At 35.4% G+C, this 15,128-nt stretch overlaps 1 protein-coding gene across 1 annotated transcript in view; it reads right to left on the bottom strand.

Moving 5' to 3' along the window:
* cnk (connector enhancer of ksr) overlaps positions 1–15,128 on the bottom strand; it is a 327,711-nt gene that overhangs the window by 161,625 nt on the left and 150,958 nt on the right. The window contains exons 10-11 of the mRNA XM_090389913.1: positions 13,985–14,583; positions 1,312–1,514 (exon numbers count right to left, since the gene is read on the bottom strand). Coding sequence (XP_090246039.1) covers positions 1,312–1,514; positions 13,985–14,583 — 802 coding nt within the window. The remainder of the gene's footprint in view (positions 1–1,311; positions 1,515–13,984; positions 14,584–15,128) is intronic.

Below are 15,128 nucleotides of genomic sequence, written 5' to 3' on the forward strand. Positions count from 1 at the left end.
CTTTGAGAAGGTGGTGTAGGTGAGAGTTGTTGTGGTTATAGGCAGTGTTGAGTTTGGCTAATGCTTTGATTTTGCTATGTTTTAATCCGAAGATGAAGTTATGAATATGTTTGATATGTATATTAGGAGTATCCCAGGATACCAGCATATCCGTAAAGCTGCCAGTTATGTTACTGGTGCGAGTTTTTTTTGTTGGTACTATCAGCTTTTTTAGGTTTAGATATGGGGTTTTTAACCATCTGAAATAGATTGTAGACACAGGTGTCTTGTATATTGCTGGTAGAGCAGTGTCCGTAAAATTTGCTGTTAAGAAGTCTGTGTGGATATAGTGTTTTATGTTTTAGTATGCTGATGTTTTCTATCTCTAGCCTAGTTGTGTGGTTATTCTCTATGGCTAGGATAGTGATGGAGATATTGTTAAAGCAGTGTGTTTGGAAGTGTAATATTTCCATGTCTTTTTGGTTGACGAAATTTTTTATGTGAGATCTATGTACATTGATTCTGATGTCTAATTCACCACCAGTTTGACCACTGTATTTGGCATCACATTCTGTACAGTTGATGAGGTAGACCACCCCACTGGTGTGGCAGAATGTTGGGGCATGAGCATTTGTGCTGTGTTTAGTATTCATGTGTGGGCAAATTTGGCATAGATGGTTGTTGCAGGTATTGAATTTTAGGTGGTTGTTAATAGGGATGTTCTGTGTGTTAGGCTCACTGCATCAGTGATGCAGTGAGCCTAACATCCTAGGTTTTGTTTTTATATTAATTTGTTTTAATTTGTATAGTTTTGCTGACATCTAAACAAGAGGAATCCAGTCTACAAATATGAGTCAGCAAATATGATAGTTATACTCATAGTGTAGTTTAGGAGGCTCAAATAGCTTTGACTATTAAAAAAATAATTTGACTACATATTTACTTATTACTGCTGCTGCCATTACAGGAAACTGCCACTATTATAACTTAACTTATAAGAAAAGCAATAAAACATGGCACTAAACCCACAACATGCAGAGACAGAGAGATTAGTAAAAAAGTTATAAGAAATATAGAAAAAAATAAACAAGGACAATTTAATAATTACATATGAATGACCTTTTCTTTCAATAATTATGTATCATAAAATTCAAGTTAAATTACATTTTTTTAAAGTAAAAAGCTTTTACTTAAATTAAAAATAATATTAAGCAAAACTTAAGCCACTGTAATGAAAAAAATATATTAAAATGCAATGTTAATACTGATGCTCCAAAGTTAGAGCAAATACATGCAGAAACAAGCTAAGCTTTGGAAATGCATGTCATGCACCTCAGTATCAAGTGATGGCAGTTTTGTAACCTTTGTCAATATTGGTTGATCATCCATTGTCCTACTTCCTGCAATTTCATTTGTAATATCATGAGCACTAGGTCTTCGTCCTTGAAATATTGTATCAGATCCTTCCCATGGACAAGTCATTTTTGGTTTCTTTTCCTCTTGTGACACAGTTCCATGACATAAATTTTTTATATCTAGAAGAGAAAAAATATATATATATATATTTGATTGACTTCAGTATTTTCAGCTTTAGTTTTATAAACAAACAAAGAAAAGAAGTAGCCATTCTGTCCAAACAGTAGTTGTGCTCACCCAACATCAAAAGCACTAGTTCAGACCAAAACCAGTGATCTTGATCCTACTTGTCAAAATGGAAATTTTCCACAAAATAAGAATAAACTGATACACAATGTAGATGTCTGCAGATACAGTGGCATTTTTTTTTTTTTTTTTTTTTTTTGAAATTTGCTTGCAAGTGCTGCCAGCTGGTTATAGACTATTCTAGACCATTCCCAAAACTTTTTTTTTTTTTTAAAGTAAACACATGAAAGAATAGAACAAAGACAATTCCCAAAACTTTTTTTTTTAAAGTAAACACATGAAAGAATAGAACAAAAGGCCCTCACTAGCATGGGGCCTTGTTGCCTCAATAATACAATACAAATAAGTACCATATTTCCCCATGTATAAGAGACACCTTTTTTCGAAAAATTTGGGGTCAAAAAACTGAGTGCGTCTTATACAGCGGTTGCAGATTTTTTTTTTTTTTACTTGCATTTCCCGCTTTTTCACGCTTGTTGTCTTTGCACTCATTGTTTCGCACGTGTTACCGGTATATTAGGTTACGTTTTGCCACATTCTGCCCAGCAATAGCTCAGAAAAGATTTTCGTACAGTGCTGAATTCAAGTTATGAGGAGGTGTATGAATTTTATGATGAATAAAACTTGAGTTCAATAACTTTCTGTAATACATTTTTTTTTCTTCAAATTTCGGGCCCCAAAATTAAGGTGCATCTTATACATGGGGAAATACGGTAATACTTCACTAAAAAAGATAAGTGCTGACTGGCACCTTACCAATGGATGGTTAGGTAGCATCTGAAAACTAGGCAACTATTTAAAAATATGCTGCTTATTTGGCAGTAAATCAGGGCAGTGGCCTCACAACATTAGCATTAGTAGAGGCATATGATGCAAGAAAGCAAGCTTATTCAGCATCAGCCAAAAAAAAAAAAACAAAAAAAAAAAAAAAAACACCACTCCCATTTCACCCTTCCGTTCGCTCGAAATACCTGTCCAGTTGAGCCTTAAATTTGTTTAGGCTATCAACTTCAACAACAAGTGATGGAAGTCGGTTCCACCAACCAACCACCCGCTGGCCAAAGGCAAATTTCCGCACATCTATCCGACATTCGTCCTTCCTCAATTTGAATTTATGCCCTCTGAGCTAATTATTCTGAGCAAGATGAAGAATCCCATTGGCATTGAGCATGCTCAAACCATTCAAAGCCTTATACACCTCTATCAGATCACCTCGCCGGTGCCTATCTCCAGACTCTGTAATTTGCAAAATGTAAGCCTTTCTTCGTAAGAGCAACTCTTTGTTCCATTCACTAATCTTGTTGCCCTTCTCTGTACCCGTTCCAGCAGCTCTACATCCTTCTTGAAATGAGGCCTCCAGACCTGTATACAGTACTCAAGATGTGGCCTAACCATTGCCTTATACAAGGGAATAATCACCTCCTTATCCCTGCTAGAAAAATTCCTGTATATCATTGACAAGACACCATGAGCTACTCTTGCAGCTCGTCTGCACTGCTCAGAGAACTTCATATCTGCCTGCACAATTACCCCCAGGTCCTTTTCATTCTCCACCACTGTCAGTGTAGTACCGCAGAGTTGATACGTTGCTCTGGGGTTACTGTTTCCCATATGTAGTACTTTACATTTGTCAATGTTAAACTTCATTTGCCACCTCTCAGCCCATCTGTTCAACCTTTCCAGATCCTGTTTCATATCTTCCATAAACATGAAAGATAAACGCAAAGGAAAATACTTATGTCCTTTCTTCCTTATATTTCCTTGTTCTAAAAAAACCAATGTCTTGTTATAGAATCAACCATTTGCCCGATAAAACTGTCTAATGACATTACAGGTTTCGATCCTACAACTAGAATGACTAATTTCAAAAAAGGTTTCATTTTGTAAGCTCTGAAAATACAAGCTTTTTTAATTAAACAATGATTCAAACATTATAGATATAATTTTTTGACTGATGTATCACAATATCATAGGTTGATTTTTCAAATGTACTAAATGATAATTACCGCGGTATTTTTCTTCTACAGATTTATTCCATTCTTGTTGCAAACTTCTGAAAAAGTACTAAAAATACAACTCCAGCTGATACACTGATTAAATTATTATTTATTTAACCCGTGCAGTACAATTACTGTAAAATAAGTTGCAAATAGTTAGATAATCTTGCCCTAAATCTAATGATGCTTCGGAAACTGTCTGGGATCCACTATCAAAACACACAACTTATATTTGTTATTTTTTGGTTTTTAGGAGCATTAGCAACTAAGGCCATATTGCTCAGGGGATATGTGGTGGTCATTCCCTGACCTTTCTGCATCCTCCGTATTTGGTGGTCATGGGCTCGAACCCTGGTCTAATCAAGAAGTGTGTGCTATGCACTGCTGCTCCTGCCCACCTGGCTACGGAGGTGCCAAAAACACACAACTAAAACCTGTTCTACTTTACGTGATGACAAAACTAATACAATGTGACAATTAGTATTGTTGAATTTAGGTCAGGATTACCTAGCTGTTGGCAATTTGGAACCAATAAACTACAATTCTGTCAGTTTATTATGCAGAGTTAAGTGTTTTTAAATAAAAATACTTTAACATTAATTGTCTATCCACCCTATGCCATTCACACAATCTTCAGTTAAATTTTTCATTACCATAAATTTTAATTGGATACTTCTTGTTATCCAAGAGATAATTATGAAATATTAGACTTCTTTATAAAGATAATTCACCTCTATAGATCTGTTAATTATATTTCCTTGGGGGAAGGGGGAGGTGGAACTAAAGGAACAGGAAATCATTATAAGTACAGCTTAACTGAAGTGAATTTTGATAAAGTATAGCAATAAGGTGATATTGTTGTACACAGCACTAATGACATAAGTGTAGGAGATCTGCGTATTTACTTAACAAGTACAGGTCAATGTTGAAAAAAAAAAATCGCGAGTTAGGGTTAAATTTGCAATCTTGCCCAGACATGATCGGAGGGAGTATATGATGACAGGCTTGTCAATCAATTCGGCCCTGGAGAGACAGTGCAAGGTTCATGGGGTAGAATTTATTTCAGCGTGGTCTGTGCTTGCTAACAGGAGAGACTGCTTTCTACAGGGATTGGATGCACTTAAATAGAAAGAGTGAAAAAATATTTGCTGATACTATCGAGGCGATGCTAAGTGGGTCGGAAAACTGCTAGCTTGGAGGATTCACAGACTAATAGATTAACAGTAGCCGCAGGCAGAGATGGAAATGATTCTTGCACTGCTTCTATTGGAATGAGCAGCAACCCGGAAAGCAAGTTGCTGGGAATTTCAGAAAATGCTGGTGGTCATGAAACAAGTAAATACATGGGCTGTGCTAGAGTAACTAAGAGTAAGAACAGGTGCATGTATATTTGCATGTACACCAATGCTAGGAGTACAGTAAATAAAGTTCGTGAATTTGAAGTGCTGGTCAATACATCAAAGGCAGATCTTGTAAGGATATCAGAGACGTGATGTAACACATATATAAGGAATGCAGAATTGGAATTTGGGGAGCACATGTACAGAAAGGATAGGAAGGGAGGTTTGGTTTTTTTTTTTTTTTTTTTTAAAAGAGCATTAGCAACTAAGGCCATATTGCTCCGGGAATATGCGGTGGTCTTTCCGCATCCTCCGTATCTGGTGGTGACGGGCTCGAACCCCGGTCTAATCAAGAAGCGTGTAGGAAGGGAGGAGGGGTTATGCTATTAGTTAAGAAACACAATCTAAGGAAGTGCATCAAGTTGACAGACAGACACTGCAATGTTGAGTCAGTTTGGTGTGATATAAGCACTGTGAAAGCAAAAATTAGGGTAAGAGTTTGCTATAGGCCTAAGGACTGTGATGAGTACAGTGAAGAATTATACAGAGAAATAGAATGGACCAGTAAATCAGAATGTCTTATAATGGGGAATTTTAACTTCCCAGATGTTGACTGGAAGTTGTGGGTTGGTCACTCGCACACTAGAAAGGCTCCTGTGGATTTATTGGATGATTGTTTTCTATAGCAGCATGTTAGAGGGGGGGGCAACTAGAGGGAGTAATACTCTTGATCTGATTATCAGCAGTGATTATTCATGCATTAAGAATTTACAGATAAAGGAACCACTAGGTGGCAGTGATCACTGATGTGGGATTTACTTAAAGATTTAACTACCATCAGGGGAAGGGTTTTTGCTTTCATAAAGGTGACTGCAGTGGTCTCAGAGATTTTTTAAATTCTATACATCAGGACCAACTGATGATGTTACCAAAAGCAAATTCTAAATGTGAAGTATTCAAGGAAGTAATCTTGGAAGCTACTAGGCTTTTTGTTCCAACTAAGAATTACTGTTCTAGGTTTAGGCCTAGATGGATGTCAGATGAACTAATGAGATTGTGGCAGAGAAGAAAAATGCATGGGATGCATATAAATTATCAGGTGACACAGAAGATTATGGTATATAGAGCTAGTCTGTAATCAAGTCACAAAGGAGTTTAAGGCAAGCAAAGACAGATTATGAGAAATCTTTGGCAAAGGATGGAATGAAAAACAGCAAAGACTCAAACCTTGATATCAAAGGTTTGAGTGTAGATGATCATTCTCAGATAGCTGCCAAACTAAATTAGTATTTTGTATCTACATTCACACGAGGAGTTATTCAAGAAGGAGAGGGCCAGATATTTATCAAACTCTAACAGGGAGTTAAACGATTCTGTAATAACTGAGAGCAAAATGGAGGAGTAGAAATTGTTGAAATTAAACATAAGAAAGGCACCTTGGGTGGACAGGATCTATCCTGTTATATTAAAGGAGGTGGCAAAGGAAGTAAGCAAACCCTTGGACTCAGGGGAAGTCCCCAAGGACTGGAGATATGCAAATGTATCTCCAATTCTTCACAAAGCCGGATCAAAGTGTTACATGAGTAATTACAGACCTGTTATTACCACCACATTGTAGTATCCAATTTTATTGGATACTACAATGCGGTATCCAATAAGTCGAGTTTTACGTAACTCGGGAATGACTAATAAAATATTGCTACTATATCCCTGATATGTCAAAATTACAAAAACTACGTAATATCCTCAGAAGAATGAAGAAAAATAGTTATATATTTTTAATTAGTTCAATTAAAAACTTTATCTGGGGACAGCGGTGAAGTAGCCAGAGTGGCACATAAGGAAAAAAAAAGAAAAACCATAAAAGGAAGAAAAAACACATGTTATTGTACTGTAAAAACTGTATTTTGCAGCCCTGGTTATTATAGTTGACTTCAGTGATGCCGATCACTTCGCCGCTTCTCGTATTCTGTCTTTCTCCTTTGTGTTCACCGTTGCCACTGACAAATCTGAATTCCATGCTAATACTTGTTAATGTTTGGCCATTTTCATACATCCTTATTATTTTAATTTTCTGATCCAACTTGATCACTTTTCTTTTCTTGATAGTACCGCTGTCACTTATTTTCTTAGTCAGCACGATGATAAGTCAAAATTAAATTTTCTGAAAAGAACTCCATAGAGCACAAAAACTCACTATCATCACCCCATGCGAGCTCACATTTTACTAAAGCACATTTCTGGAGGTCACTACCATAAAACAATAAAAACAATTTGCACATTCCAGGTTATTGGGCTTTTCTGTTAGCGCAACCCATTGTAAACTCGATCCTATTGCATTTGCGATAATACCGATAGCTGGAATTCTGTGGGTTTTTAGGTTATTAGGTGAAATGTGTGTCCCCCTCACTGAAATCTTCAGTCATATAAAAAAAATATATATAAACAACGTAACGTAAGTCCAAAGCTACGCAAGTCGGGGAGTTACTGTATTGAATAATGTTCGGCAACCTACGTAAAAAAAGTATGGCGATAGATAAAAAACGAAAAAACTTACCACACATTACCGCTTGTCCAATATGATGCCTCCCTTTATTTTTTACAATATTGCGTATGATTTGGTCACCAACATTATAATGGTTCCTTAGAGATTTAACAGATGCACCGTTTTCAAACTTCTGAATAATTTCAAGTTTTTGTTTGATTGAAAGCACAACTCCTGCGTTTGCCCATCATTTTTGCAATTTCTAAACAAAAAAAAAAGTTACTATAAAAAAAAAAAATCCGACATCCCTGACATAAATAACGAAACAAAATTTGTCCTTTTGTGGTGCAGTGGAACACAACAATCGACACAACCCACTAAAACCAACTAAACATTTGGTCTCTTTTTTTTTACAACTTATTCATGACTTGCAAAACGTCTGTTTATACTTATTCTAGTTATTACTTAAATTTTATGATTTCTGGTTGATTTTTAAAATTTTTTTTTATTTTATTTGGAGTCTAAGTGTCGCGGTAAATCGAGAGTCTGCTGTACTTGGATTTCAGGAAAACATTTGATACTGTTGTAAATGGTAGACTACTGTACAAATTGGAGCAGTATGGCATTAAGGGCAAGTTGCTACAATGGATGGTTGGGTTGGAGAAGACAGACAGTGGTAATCAATGGACACTGCTCTTTGTGGACTAATGTTAATAGTGGTGACCCCCAGAGTTCGGTGTTGGGCCCATTGTTATTTTGTGTATTTATCAATGATACTGATGAAAGTATATCAAGCTTAATGTCGAAGTTTGCATATGATACAAAGGGTGACAGGGTTTTTAATAACAGTAATGACAGTATGCTACTGCAAGAGGATCTAGAAAAGTTGGGGAGATGGGCTGAACAGTGGCAACTGAAGTTTAACATTGACAAATGCAAAATACTGAATATGGGTAGCAGTAACCCCAGAGAAATGTACCAACTGTGTGGTGTTACACTCAGCATAGTGGAGAATGAAAGAGACCTGGGGGTAATTGTGCAGTCAGATATGAAGTTTTCTGAGCAGTGCAGACAGGCTGCCAGAGTAAGTCATGGGGTCTTGTCAATGATATACAGGAATTTTGTGAGCAGGGATAAGGAGGTGATTATCCCTTTGTATAAGGCAATGGTCAGTCCACAACTTGAGTACTGCGTACAGGTCTGGTAGCCTCATTTTAGGATGTAGGGTTGCTAGAATAAGTACATAGAAGGGCAACAAAGGGTGCTCTTACCAAGAAAGCCTTAAGTTCTGCAAATTGCAGCATCTGGAGATAAGGAACCTGTGAGGTGATTTGACTGAAGTGTATAAGGCCTTGAATGGATTCAGCAGGCTCAATGCTGATGGGATTCTTCATCTTGCTCAGATTTCAAACTTGAGGAGCATAAACTGAAATTGAGGAAAGACAATTGTGGAATAGATGTGCGGAAATTTGCCTTTAGCCAGTGGGTAGTTGATTGCTGGAACAAACCTCCATCTGTAGTTGTGGAAGTTGACAGCTTAAATAAATTCAAGGAAGGACAAACTTTTAAAGCAAATTGATATGTGAAATGGGAAGGTTTTTTTTTTTTTTTTTTTGGCTGATGCTGTATAATCTTGCTTTCTTGCATCATATGCCTCTACTAATGCTAATATTAATACTGCCAATACTAGTCATAATATATTCAAAAGTTAAGGAATTTGAAGAAAGAACATAATAATAAAATGAGGATCTGTTTTCTGATCATGTAGATATACACAAAAGGCAGGAATTTATACATGTGGGAAAGTAGTGCTGTGGAGAGCACATATAGGGATGGTTGTTTGTGTTTATCCAGGCACCAGACACTAGTAAGTGTCAAGATATGGTCTGGCATTTAGTGTGTTTGAATTGTCTAATTTGTATTAACTAGGGCTAATGCTTCAATATTATTTGTTTCTTCTCTGTTCTGCTTGGCACTGTATTGTTAAAATGTTTAAGCAGAAGCAAAGGAAATGTCTGAATCACTGACAACTTCTGCTATGCATGTAGTAGTATTACTACATATTACTACAGTAGTATTACTGAATAGTATTACTAAACATGCATATTCTTTGTACATCAGTTGAAAGATTGGTGATCAGAACAAATATAAGGATGTGGCTAACTGGGAAAATTAAAAGTATGCCTTTAGGAATGTTGTTATGTTTTGTTAACATAGTGGTCTTTGCTATGCTACAAATCTATTGTAGATTGCAATTTTTTTTTAATGTAATTCTTCTCATGCATAACAGTGGCCAATAATAATAATGATGATGATCACCTAATATGTTAGCTTGCTGTTAAACCAGCATTACCAAATAACTGAATGTTTGCAAAGGGTCAACATTATGACAGAGTAACAGTAAAAAACTTAAATTTTAGACACAGGGGCAAAAACACACATTTTTAATGGTTGTATTATTATTAGCAGTTAAATCAATTAATTAAACAAAACAGTAAAATCCCCCTTCTTTGCCAATTTTAAAATACGTTTATACAAATTAGAATGGCTATATGGTCTGCATAAAGTGTTCCTTTCTCCACTTTTTTCAGTATGCATTCCAAGATTATTCCAAATGTCTGCATCAAAAAAAGGAAATAAATTTATATAAAATATATTGATCATAAAGTTCACAATAACACTATAATGTTGATCATCTCATAACAAGAAATGATTTCAACCTATTTCTATGCTGCAATCATAAAAGAATTTCTCAAAATGTTTCAATCATCCACCATTTCTTTAAGTACATTTGTAATTTTTTTCTGCAAAAAAAAAAAAAAAAAATCAGCTTGGAGAGTATCAAGCATATAGTTATGAGTTAATGTAATGCCAAATATCACTTAAAAGAAAGAATGTCATGCACTAAATGGTCATAAAACTGTTACCTCATATCTGGTTGGCTATCTTATATATATATATATTTAAATAATGACAAAAGTTAAAATATAATAAAATAAATAAATAAATAAATATTGAGCATTCATTAGAGGCAGCAACATGCAAATCCTCCATATGAAGCCAAAATATATCCAATATTTTAAAATAAAATAAAACATAAGCCAGTAGTATCGCAAAAACTGTAGAGCGAAAATTAACATAAAAATAACCCTAAATAAAACGACCGAACGGGAAAGGGAGAGTAAGACATAAACGGTAGCCGAAAAACCCCTATATAATTTAGAACTTTAAATCCAATTAATAAAACGGATATAAAATTTAAAATAATGCCAATTACATAATAATTTAGCGGTCCCCCCCCCTCGAAAGGTACCAGTTCCGAAAGACGTGAAATATCACCAAAAAGGGTTAAAGGTACTACTAAAAGATAACAATATCAAAATAAAATAAAATAAAATCAAAATAATAGACTGACCATTATGCCTCATATCGACAGAGGACCACAAGGCCAATAATGGTCATGGAATCGCTGCATTTCAATTGCTATACAAATCATCGCAAAGGCAAAAAGATCTAAGAACCAAACCACCCTTTCTCCTCCGATCGATCCACCAATGCAGAGGATTTGCACAGTGGTGGTCCTCATGCAGCGAAAAATAAATTATAGAACAGACAGCACTCTAAAGCAGAACCACACCACTGACATAATGTAAGCTGAACCAGCTTATATAGAAGAAAAAGGAAAATAGATGGCGGCACAGGTGCTGCTTAATTAGCATATCAACCCATTACTACCACTGAATTATATTTAAATAATGACAAAAGTTAAAATATAATAAAATAAATAAATATTGTATATATATATATATATTTATATATATATATGGTGGGCATTACTGCTTGTACATTAGTTTTTATCTTTGTTTATCTGTTCTATACGGCACTGCAGAAACAGTTAGGTAGTTCATGCTATGTGAACAAAATATGTTAATAATTGATTTATTTTGTTATAGATGTATGAGAAAAATGACTGGAATCTGCAAATAAGTGTTTACTGCAATGATGGAGGCACACAGGCTTTGGTTTGGCTTTTTTTTTTTTTTTTTTTAGGAGCATTAGCAACTAAGGCCATATTGCTCCGGGATATGTGGTGGTCGTTCCCTGACCTTTCTGCATCCTCCGTATTTGGTGGTGACGGGTTCGAACCCAGGTCTAATCAAGAAGCGTGTGCTACGCACTGCTGCTCCTTTCCCCCTGGCTACAGAGGCGCCACACACAGGCTGTGGTAGCAGAATATTCAAATGTGAGGATACAGTAGTACACACATTTGAGATAACGGTGGTTCTAGCTCATGTGATTGCTAAATGTAGTGAAGCTCTTATCTCTCTCTCTCTATTTTATAAACTTCTCTGACTATGTGGCCACCCCAGAGTACAAACAGAAAACATTATATTATTATTTTTTTTTTATGCAGTATACTTTGGATACACGGTTAGAGAGCATAAAAGCTGGACTCGTCATGTATATTGCAATTCACATGCATGCTGCTGAAGACACACAGAGAGAGAGAGAGAGAGAGAGAGAGAGAGAGAGAGAGAGACGAGAGAGAGAGAGAGAGAGAGAGAGAGAGAGAGTGCATGCTTTCTGTTGTTGAGAGAACAGTTATAGGGTATGCATTCATCCATATCATTTGCAATTCTGATAGTGGAGAAAGCTAAGGAAGATAAAGCACTTCATAGCAACCCTCTTTTTAACATCCCACACATTATAACATCCTGTGTCCAGGCCAATTTCTCATTAACCTAATGCTATTTTATGAACAATCGATATCACACCCTTCCAATATAACAACCGTTTTTCCCATTCCTTTGGGCGGGGAGTTGTTATATAGAGTTTTACTGTATTTATGTTTGATTTATATATCTGGATTTTCTTCCAAGTCAAAGCATTCTGCACAGTTCTCACACTGTGCAGAATTCAACTGCACAGTGTGAGAACTGCCATTCAATCAATGCTGCTTAAGTGACAGCTACCTTGGACACCCAAAGGACCATGAAAAACCAAGTGATGATTGGAACAATTTATGGATCAAAACTTCCAAATATCACCATTGACTCACAGGATTCAATGGAGTCATTTTTTAGAGACCTGAATTCACCAAAATTCAGTAACAAAAAATTTGCAACCCTGAACCTAAAATCCAATTCTATATATATATATATATATATATATATATATTTTTTTTTTTTTTTAGAGTAGCACATTGAAACATTCTATATGATGTTCAAACTTATTATAGCAAGTAGTATTTGCCACACAGCACAAGAAAGTCACAGGCTTTTGTTGCACTGGCAAAAAAATATTAGAAATACAAATTAAATGCCTGCCTCCTCGCACAGGTCACTCATCCAGCTGACCTTTGAATTTATTCAAACTGTCAGCTTCAGCTACCTGCAAAGGCACTTGTTCCAGCAATCAACTAATTTGGTGGCTAAAAGAAAACTTCCTACTATCTAGTCTTAACCTCTTGTAATTTGAATTTTTGGCCCCTAGTTCTGGAATTCTTTACAATAGTGAAAATTCCACTTTCATTCATTTTACTAATCCCTCTCAGAGCCTTATAAACCTCAATGAGCTCACCTCTGATGTGGCTGGTTGCCAAGCTCTATAGCCCACATAATCGGAGGCTTTTCTTGTACAGTCACTCTTTTGCTGATCTCACCATGCGAGTTGTCCACCATGATACCCTATGACGACTACGTGCCAATACTTGGCACCAGAAGGATGGATGAGCTAGCTCTGTTTCAAAAGATTGTTTGAAATGGCCTATCATTGCTAATTTCTTAGAAAATTTTAGAACAGAAAATTATGGTGATATTGTTAAAGAAATGCTGCACATGCCTTTGCAGAAATGGGCTGCAATATATATCCTTAAAGACAGATTTAAAGTATTCACATTAGATTTTTTTTTAAATCTGAATTGGGTACTTTTAGTGATGAACATGGCAAAAAGGTTTAATCAGGAGATATATGATAATCAGGAGAAGATGGAATTCAAATATGGTAGAAACTACTGCTGGACATTAATCAGAGATGTTAGTCATAATAATAAAAATACACAAGTATTTATATTTAAATATTATTTTTATATAAATCTATCAATTTGCTTAAATGTAAATTCAGATTACCAGAATCACTTAAAAAAATTGAACTTTTTATGAAATGCAACTATCATAAGTTTGTTAAACTTTATTCACAAAGTGAATAATTTAAAGTTTATATCCAATTAAAATGTGCAATAATTTTTTGCACTATATTTTTTCTGGTTGGAGATGATCAGTCGCAGGATAAATGACAAATATCTTATGCACCTGAATGCTGAACCTTGAAAGAATTTAAATCTTCTGAGACCTAAAAATTTAACAGTCCTCCAATATTTCCTATAAAACTAAGGTTATGATAATTGATGGAAATAACACTAGTGTTATATATGCCATTTCTTACCATTTTTCACCATTAGCTGAAACCTTTCCTTCCTCTTGATAATGTTGTTTACTAATTTTACACTTGTCATCTGTATCAGTTTTTTTTAATTTCAAGATTTCCCTGAGAAGTTTCATCAATACAACCCAAACATTTGTTTTCCAAAATAGTGTACTCTTCTTCTTGAACAGGAAGTATAATATCAGCTCTAGAAAGGTTGGTATTTTGTTCACAGGCCTGCAAATTTTCAGTTCCATTTCCAAGACTAACTGTTGGTAATGGACAGCTATACAAGTGACTAAAAGTTGCTTCCATGCTTCCATTTTGTTTCGTTCCTGAAATTGCAGTATTTTCTTCAAAATCCTCAGATTTAATAGTATCTAGACTTTCAACAATCAGTTTCAATCCATTTTCAGAAGAATCACCATGCCTTGAGGGATCATGAGAGATACTCCTAGCAATATTATCCTTCTTTTTTCCAAGTGGAGCAACTAATTCTTCTATGCTCACCGGTGGACGTAAAACTGTGGGCGATGCTCCACTAACAGTAGCTCTTCGCTGAACTGCAGCTCTAGACTTCACAGGAAACATCTGATATTGTACCGGAGTTATTATTGGAAGGTTAAGCTGATGAGACGTGGGAGCTGTATCAGCAGGAAGAAAAGCAGAATCGTCATCATCGTCATCTGCTTCATCCCTAAAGAACAATAAAATAATATATTAATATAATAATACAAACAATGTTCCCCAGACCAAAATTATCTAGATCATAATTTATGCTAGAATTAAAGGTTGTCCAAATAGAGAAAAATGTAACTTTATCTAATTTTTCAACTTTATTTTTGTCATCCCAGGGCAGATGCCAATGAGTCAGTAGTTTTGATTTTACAGGGCTACAGTGTAATCTCTTGATTACTATAGTTTAAACCTAATTTGCTAATTAACCACTGAGAAAGTGCCCTCACCATTCTTCAACGTTTGGCATCTGTAAATTCAAAAATATCAATTGTCAGATTTGTTTTAAAATTTGCGATGAATTCTCAGCCAGAAGGCAGAGTAATGATTCTGTTCAAATTACATTTATTTATGCCTATGCCACTTTCATGTTTATTGTCAGGTGTCCAGGAAATGAATACAATAATTAGTTGCTAATATTTGTGGAAGCAATAAAAAAAATAAAGCACTAAATAAAAAACTTTGCTCTAGAGACTAAACATAGGTTACTACAAATAGATGTGGTCG

This window comes from Mastigoproctus giganteus, chromosome 1 (genome assembly GCF_048544385.1).
Source record: "Mastigoproctus giganteus isolate SK-2022 chromosome 1, ASM4854438v1, whole genome shotgun sequence".
NCBI classification, from domain to species: Eukaryota; Metazoa; Arthropoda; class Arachnida; order Uropygi; family Thelyphonidae; genus Mastigoproctus; species Mastigoproctus giganteus.